Source organism: Gigantopelta aegis, chromosome 3 (assembly GCF_016097555.1).
Source record: "Gigantopelta aegis isolate Gae_Host chromosome 3, Gae_host_genome, whole genome shotgun sequence".
Lineage (NCBI taxonomy): Eukaryota > Metazoa > Mollusca > Gastropoda > Neomphalida > Peltospiridae > Gigantopelta > Gigantopelta aegis.
In genome coordinates, this window is record NC_054701.1 from 9,798,249 (window position 1) to 9,807,378 (window position 9,130).

The 9,130-nt window shown below is 41.4% G+C and overlaps 2 protein-coding genes across 2 annotated transcripts; both read left to right on the forward strand.

The window, feature by feature from the left end:
- Positions 1-2,222: 2,222 nt before the first annotated feature.
- LOC121367493 lies at positions 2,223-5,854 on the forward strand. Its single transcript, XM_041491696.1, has 2 exons — positions 2,223-2,548; positions 3,677-5,854. Exons 1-2 carry the CDS (start codon positions 2,330-2,332, stop codon positions 4,625-4,627), a joined length of 1,170 nt encoding a protein of 389 aa, XP_041347630.1. The 5' UTR covers positions 2,223-2,329; the 3' UTR covers positions 4,628-5,854.
- A 1,652-nt stretch (positions 5,855-7,506) lies between these two features.
- Positions 7,507-8,790, forward strand: LOC121368466 (sex peptide receptor-like). The gene has a single exon (XM_041493199.1). The coding sequence runs from the start codon at positions 7,507-7,509 to the stop codon at positions 8,788-8,790; it is 1,284 nt and encodes a 427-aa protein (XP_041349133.1).
- The last annotated feature ends 340 nt before the right edge of the window (positions 8,791-9,130 follow it).

Sequence of the window (9,130 nt, forward strand, 5' to 3'; positions counted from 1 at the left end):
CCGACAGTGGGATATTTTTTAGTTGTTAGCTGTTAGTATTTTATGTACTTAAATATTGATGAATGTTTGTTTGCTGATTGACCAGATTATGTTTGTATGAAACATATATGAACATGGAAATAGTTATTGCATTGTATTGTATTGTATTGTATTGTACTACACTGTATTGCATCTGTCTGTCTCTCTCACTCCACTCTCTCTCTCTCTCTCTCTCTCTCTCTCTCTCTCTCTCTCTCTCTCTCTCTCTCTCTTTTTCTTTATTTCTCCTCTGTTTCCATCTCTCTCTCTCTCTCTCTCTCTCTCTCTCTCTCTCTCTCTCTCTCTCTCTCTCTCTCTCTCTCTCTCTCTCTCTCCTCTCGCGAGTCAACGAAGCACAGTCAAACTGTGTTTTAGCTCCGGACGCCAGATTTCTCTCACTATACGGGCAACGGGCAACTCATTTTACGTGCCCCTATCCACTAGGGTTCAGGCACGCCCACCCCGGATTCAGCCTCTGACTTCGCCAGTGACCGACTCCGGGGCGGGAGGGGGGGGGGGGGGGGGTGTTGGGAAGTGTGGAAAAGAAATGCAGGGGATAATTTTTAATAGTGTGGTATGACCACTTAAAAAAGAATTAAAAAAACTAAAACAATTTGGGGTCTACCATTATCTTATAATTATATTATATATTAAATGTAGTAGCACCATATATGAGAATCCTATATCATTCTATTTTTTTATTATTTAGTTAGTAGGTGCAAAATTAAATAAATTTTCGATCGGGCAGTTCAAAAGAAATATATTATATAATTATTTAATTATTATAATATTTATATATATTTTTTTATTTTTAATTTAAAATTAGCCCTGGAGGATAGCGGATTCGCAAAGGGGGGAACATCGCGCCACTGGCCAATCCGGCGTTCCAACAGGCGGGAGGCCCATTCCGGTCGGTCCAGATTTCCACGGGGGGGGGGGGCGTTCCGGGGGGGGGGGGGGGGGGGGCTCCTAACAGGCATCCCTATCGGTCCAAACCGCCAACGCCCTATCGCACCCAAATAAGCACCCTACCACGGCGTCCCCCCCCATCCCGCCCCCCCCCCCCCCCCCCCCCCCCCAGGTTATCCATACAACACGGGTGGGCCATACTTAAATGAAGTGAATGATATGAAAATGATGGTATGTGAAGAAAAAGCCCGCGAGCCGCCGTCTGGTGTGGTGGTGAAACATATATGCTGTCGTTGGTGATGTTAAGTAGCACGTAGGTTGATCCAATTCATGAGGTGAGGTGTCCTCGCTGTTCTCCCCAAGCATTCGTGAGCTCTACACCCGAGGGGGTGCGTCACCTACACGGATGACAAATGTCATTGCTATATAATCCTCGGTGTCACCCAAGAAACCACTCATTCGTTAAGTGGGTGGCACCGAGTACCGGTCAGGTTTTTTTGTTTGTATATATACAATATTGACCGATCAAATTAATACCGTTTAAAACCTGTCTGATTAAAAAAATGGAGCATATAAATTAAAATAATACTAAGTTAAAATGCTAAGAGGAAGGTTTAACAACTAATTAATGCATTTATTATAACAATTAATTAAAAGTATAATCAATATACCATAAATAATTAAAAACTAAAACACATTCATACCCAGCCATATATTCCGCCTGTGGCGGGCGGCACAGACACTGCCAGGTGTATGCGCCGCCAAGCCACGGCGAAAAACAAACATTCACGCAACATCCCTCACACTAGGTTCAGTTTATAATTTTTGGCCGGCTGGAAGCACGGACCAAATAGAAGACATTTATTAAGGGACCGAGTTCTAATTGGTCAGAACCCGATCCCACCCAGCCAATAGCCTCAACACCCAATAGATATTCATTTAAGTAAAGATAACAGTAAAGGATAGACGTACTAGCAGAGGCCAGCAAGAAAAGAAAGAAAGTGGGAAGAAAAATTCCATATAACTTAGGATGGAAGAAATAATAAGATATGCCGCGCAAGGCGATGTCCCAAGGCAGCCGCGCAAGGCCGCGCAAGGCGATGTCCCAAGGCAGCACACGGCAAGACCCGGCTCTGGGGCCGTTCAAATATTACGTAACTCTATTTTTGTCAAAATTAGACACCCACCCACCCCCTTGTAACGCTCTGTAACGCTAGACCATACACCCCCCAAAATATTACGTAACGCTCGGAGATACCCCCCCCCCCCCTCCACGCCCAACACAGACAAAGCAACGTGGCAATGTATATTTATACCCATGAACGCTATGATGACGTCAATAAAGTGACGTATTGCTGTACGATGGATAAAGAAAGCACGTTTTCACTTTCGCCATTTTAAAATGGTTGACAGAGAAAGATTACACCAATCTCTAATTGAAGGGTATGGACGAGCTAACGTAGAGTTGTCCAAAAAGACGGTTCAACTTGAAGTTGCTAAAGTTTGGAAGGAAATGAAGAAGGAACCAGAGGATCTCACACGGCACGTCTCTAGAAAGCTTCAAGAATGGAAACAACTTGAAATGAAACGCAGAGGACGTTTGTTTTCTTTTTGGTCAAAGGTAGGCAACGTCAGTTTCGTTTGGCCTAAATAAAATGTGTTGGAAATAACAAACACAATATATTTTTATATGCAAGTTGATTCTGTGTATATTCAGTCAGGGCCTATATCGAAAGCCGAGTGGTTGTGGTTGTGGACTGCCAAATGCTATTCGAATCAGTGCAAGAGGTTCGAACCCAACCATTTGACAAGTTGTGTTTTTAAATGTATAGGTATATATATTTAGAGATAAAGAATAACTGGTTACGGCCTTATAGATATAGGATTTAAATATCCTGCGAAGGTTAGAATGGTTAATGCCGAGAGGCTCTGCTGAGCGGCATTCTTCATTCGACCTGATCAGGATAAATTTTATATCCTAAGGCAGTAACCAGTTATTTTATTTATCCTAACAAGAATAGTAAAATAAAAGTCATTATAATTTCTGTTTTATACCAAATTGTTAATTTATCATAATTATTCCAGCACGCACTTGCAGTATGACGTCATACATGACAGATGACTGTTTTTTGTTTTTTGTTTTTTAAAAACGTTACTTACTAAGTTTATACATTTGTGTAGGTCCCAAAAGGCATCTCTAAGCTCTTGAGAAATAAATAAATCTATAAATGTTGATTCATTATTGAAACACAAAAGGACATTTATTGATACTGTATTAAAACTAACGATATATTTAGTATGTAGCTGAAAAACAAAGTATCGAATCGAGTTGAGCATATATCACGTGACCTATATTTTTGGTCAGTGACCGAAAATATAAAGGTTTATCTAGTTATATCATGTCAATGTATATACCAATATACAGTGTATACCAAAAAAAATGTAGGCCTATTGAAGTCGCTGTCTCTAGTTAACTGTTAATAAAGGTTTGAGTTGATTTATTTCGGAAAATGAGAAGAAATTGGAAAACATGGTATATGCAGTTGGCCTCCCCAGTACACTGAATGCATCAAGTTTCAATGTATTTGACTTGATACCTTGTGACAAAGTATTTTAAATATATATATATATATATATATATATATATATATATATATATATATAATGGTGAGTGTTAATATTTTTTATCGTATTTTAAAATCATTATTAATTTTACAGATAGGCCTACATATTAATTTATCTTTTGTAGGTTCCAAAAACAGACCTAGAAAAATCGGGTGTGAATGATGAATCTGAGATGAATGGAAACACTGCGATCGTTGGAGAGGAAGAAAAGGACACCCATCAGTCAGTAAAAGAAAGCCAAACCACTGTTCATACAGCTCCGAAGCAAGAAAAACTTGAAGCTGCTATATCTAAAATAAATGAGGATCTTAACAATTTGTACAAGAAAAAACATCAAGGATTGCTCTCAAAGACAGAATGTGAAGAACTGAAGAAAAAACAGACAGAACTGGATAGAGTAAAATTGGATATGAAAAAATGTATAAAAAACAAAGAAAGGCAACAGCGCTATCGAGATAATTTCAAACGAAAGCTGGAGGACTTAGATGATGAAACTCGCAAACATCTAAGAGGAACAACCATTGGTCGGCCACCAATTGTTGAAGATGAGAATCTTTTGCATAAGGTGATTGTAGATATTGCCATAGGCGGTTCAGCGGCAGATGACAGACGGCGTTCTGAAGTTATCAGGACGGTCAGAACATTGGATGATTTGACTGCCTCCTTGAAGAAACAAGGGATCCATTTATCTAGAAGTGCAGTATACCTTCGGCTTCTTCCTCGAAATGCTACAACTCTAGAGGGTAAGAGACACTGTAAAACTGTGCCTGTCAAACTGATTAGAGCACAGAACGATGAACATTCTCGCCACCAGGACAGGTATTTTGCTCGAGCATCCATTTCCAATTTGGAAGAGTTGGCATCACTTCTAGGACCAGGTGAAGTCACTTTTCACTCACAGGACGACAAAGCGAGAGTTCCAATAGGACTGACCGCCGCCAATAAACAGGCACCTTTGATCATGCACATGGAGTATAAAATCAAACTAAGTGATCATGATTTTGTCATTGCTGCTCAACATAAGTTGGTACCATCAGTGATCGCAGCAATATCGATTGGAAAAAAACAGTTTTGATAGTCCCGGTGTTACTTATTCTGGGCCAACGTATGTGGGAATTCGAAGTGCTAAACATTCCTCATCATCTGCGCTGCATCACTTGCATGATATGAAACGTATTCTATCCTTGCCTGAATTCCGAGAAAGCATGTATTGTCAAGATGGACTACCGAAACCCATTATGATAATAACTGTGGATGGAGGCCCAGATGAAAACCCTCGGTACACAAAAACCATTCAGTGTGTAGTGGATTACTTCTGTTCATACAAATTGGATGCTTTATTCATCGCAACAAATGCCCCCGGAAGGAGTGCGTTCAACCGTGTCGAGAGACGCATGGCTCCGCTTAGCCATGATATTGCAGGACTTGTACTGCCGCACGACCATTTCGGGAGTCATCTTAATCCACAGGGTGAAACGGTGGATAATGAGATGGAAAAACAAAACTTCGAACATGCTGCAAACGTTCTAGCTGAAGTATGGTCAAACACTGTAATTGACGGGTACCCAACAGTAGCAGAATACATCCCTCCAAGTCAACCTGACGACCCTGTACTGGAAAAAAATCGCCTGTGGCATGAACAACATGTACGGGAAAGCCAGTACATGCTGCAAATTGTGAAATGTCGTAACCACTCATGTTGTGAGGAGCCAAGAAGTTCATATTTTGACATTGTCAAGGAGCGCTTCCTGCCCCCTCCTATGCCACTTTCGCAGACAGAAGATGGCTTGATGTGTTGCACTAATGATGTAACGGCACGGTTCCCATCACTCTTTGTACATTTAGTACTAGGGAATTCAGTTCTTCCCACAAGAACAAAGAACAAGTTTGCTAAGGGACTACCATACGACTTTGCATGTCCAAGCTTACAGAGTGAACTACAAAAACGTATTTGTGATAGGTGTGGTCTATATCACGCCTCCATCAAGTCGATGACATCCCATTCCCGAATGTGCCGAAATAAATATCCGACTTTGAACCACGAAGCTCAAGCAGCCGTGCATCGTATCCGCCCTACACGTTTGGCTGCCAAGCGTCAGCGAGAACTGATGTGCGTCATACGATATATGGAAAATGAGGAATTTGAATGGCTTGATGAGGACGACGTTGACATCGATGGATTAGAAGTTCCAACCAATATATCGGTTGTTAACGGCACACCTCTGCTTTCACCTGAATCCCGAGAATCTCCTTGGGAAAACCAAAATTAAAATATCTAGTGTATTAAAGCATTTCAGCCTGATTTAAAATTGTTTTTGGTTAACATTTACTTCTTAAAAACCTACATTATATATTGTTGCCATGGCATAGCACGTTTAAGAGAAAACAAAATGTTGTTACGTAACGCTGTTCAGTACACCCCCCCACCCCTTGTAACGCCATATAACGCTTGGACGTACACCCCCCCACCCCCTAAGCGTTACGTAATATTTGAATGGCCCCTCTCCGGATATCATCGAATGGCACCTCGGAAGCGCTCGTGAGCGGCAGTCGTCAATTAAGACAGAAGAAAGAATACACAGTGTGTGTTAGAAGTGGAGCGGATCGATAGTCGACACTCAGTATGAAGAGGTGCGTTGCGATTGGCTGAATTCTCACTATACACCTGATTCTATGGATGGTCAATCCATTTAAAAGAAAATAATATTGCATGATGTGACAACGGTGGACTTTATTTTGTGAGACGGAGACACGTGACTCGTTTAACACGGGACACTGTCAATATGATTATCCGCCCTCCTCAATCAATGTTGTTTGGACTTCACTTGTGCTAATTTACACGATGGGAGTCCTGTTACATAGATCGAAGTTTTAAATCGCAGCCGTTCGAAAAAAAAAGCTATTTGAGTTTTGTACACGCCAACACGCAGAATAAAGCCATTAGAGGAATACACAATGGCACAATACAGTTTAGTGGAGTTAATGCGCTTGTTAAATCGTGGTCGAACACGGTCATGTACACAAGAACTGGACATACGAATTTGTTTTCTGCAATTTAATAGAACGAAGAATGTGAATACTTGTATAACTTATTAGAAGTTCCAGTCACTACACAGTGTATGATAGACTTTAATATATATACAGACCATGTTCATTGTAGAAGATCCTATTTTAGAAGTCCATATGTTAAAAAAAAAAGAGCAAAAGACAAGACAAGAAAACAAGAAAGAAAACAATTTTTCTACTTGGAGAATATGGTTTGGTTTTAAAAATCCCCACAATGGTTTAAAGAAACAGACACGAGCTACAACTTGAATTAGTGTAAATATATTTCATGTTAGAAAATGAAAACATGTTTTGACGTCAAAACGATTGTGTGAACCTACAAACAGAATACAATATATATTAAACGATCAACAATTTGAGAATTGTGGAAATAACTTTACTACCAGAATAAAAAAAAAATAGAAGTAAATATTCAAGATACGGCTTGAAAGTTATGGAGCAAATTAAACTGCTTGGGTAAAATGGAAATAGACGTCTGGTCTTCAAAATGAATATTTGTTTTCTGAATATTGAGAGTTGTGTTGTAAATATTTTCTGGAGAAAGTGGAAATACGTGTTACCAAGGAGAATGTGTACATATTTTTTATGGAAATAATGTTCTAAATTCTTCTCAAAATACTTCTGTGCCATTGTTACATCCTTTCCAATGAAGTTTTTAAAAACCTTGATTTCATCTAAACACATATAATTAGATTATAAATTTACGAAAGTAGTAAATTTTAAAGATCAAGATTAAATAACAGGAAAAAACCCACTGTTATTAATCCTCCCTGTTGAATCACAGAGATGGTAATTGGTTTCAACGACATGTCGAAATCCGAAACGCCAAAGATAAGCTCTCAGAAGCCATTTAATATGTTAACAATTTAAGAAAAATTAAATTCAAAGATGGCTGATGACTATCCAAGGATAAACGAGACGTACCACAGATGTTTATCATTCGTATCATCTCGCTATGGTGTGAGCGACAGCGACATATCCGCTCTTACGTCCGTACAGAACATGTGTTCCAACCTCTCCAAGCTGGCAGAACGGAGCAGACAACTCCAGGGCGTCCTTGACCTAGAGCAGACTGCGCCGGCAGACCTGGCCAAACCTCTGTACGGATACGCAGCTCCAACAGTTGTGTTTATATCTCTCCTACTAAACACCGTCCTGGTCAGAAACCTCACCAGCAAACGTCTGCGGTCGCCCACAAACGTCATCCTTGCCGCCATGGCCATTGTGGATACCTTAACGGGCCTCGTAATGATGCCCTACTTCGTCTATGCATACACTCTAGACGGATACAAGAAGTACCCTTCCATGGTGTGGTGCTACGTGTATCAATACGGACGGTTACTGATTCCAACGTGTCTGCACACCATCGCCCTCTGGCTAACTGTTCTACTCTCATGGCAGCGTTATGTTGGTGTCTCCAGCAGATCGTGTCTCAGGTGCATCTGTCAATACAAAGGTATATCGCTGGCCATCGCGGGGGTGGTTTTGTTCTCCTGCGTTCTTCACTCGTTTCAGCTGCTTATGTACCTGCAGCCGATCACAGTGGTGGGTAAGGAGCTGTTTGACCAAAAAGGTGTGATCCTCGTGGAGACGTGTTCACAGAGACTCAGTGACAGGATATCGAACGATTCCTTCATCTACATCTACACATGGATCCGACTCACGCTCGCAGAAATAGTGCCGTGCGTTTTACTGACGTGCTTCAACGTCCTTCTGGTGAAGGTGACCTACGTCAGCTTCAGCTACAGACGTCGACTGGTGATCGGTAATAAACTGGTGCAGTCCACTGAGCTGCGGCTCATCCTCCGGACATCAGCAATGCTTCTTCTGATCGCCTTCAGTACACTCCTGGTGGAGCTGTTTGTCGCCGTAAACCTCCTGATCAAGTTTGTCCAGGAATACCACAAGACTCTGCAGCTGATCTCCCAGGACGTTCTGTCTCGCTGCACCGTGATCTCAAACTTTATTATCATCGCCACGTTCCCGCTCAACTTCGTGTTTTGCGTCTGCCTCAGCAGTGGGTTCCGGGAGAGACTTTGGCGCTGTTTGAAGCCAAGCAGACGACGTAAAATCACGCCCAGACAGTTAGATCCCGGGCAACCAGAGCCGCGGGAACCCGTGCAACAGATCAGTCTCATCAGTGTTCTACGATATTCACGACAATCAACCTAAACACAGGTTTGTTACGACGACCACAGCAAGTCAATAACCAGTTAAGTGAACATTTAAAACATTCTGAATCAATATACATAACATGCTGATAATTGTTTCAGAATCTGGCCCAGACTTATTCGTTGGCGGTGTCAGAGGCTATGGCCTGGGTGGCCGTGCATGGACCTGAAACTGGATATATACACGGGTTCAAAGAGAACTATGACCTCACTTGTTCCAGCAATGGTATTGCGGGAAAGTTGTGAAATACCGCGTGGCATCAACATATAAACAAATGTGTTAGATCTGTTTTATGTGAAGTTGTAAGCCACAAAGGAAGGAATCATGTTCATGACACCAC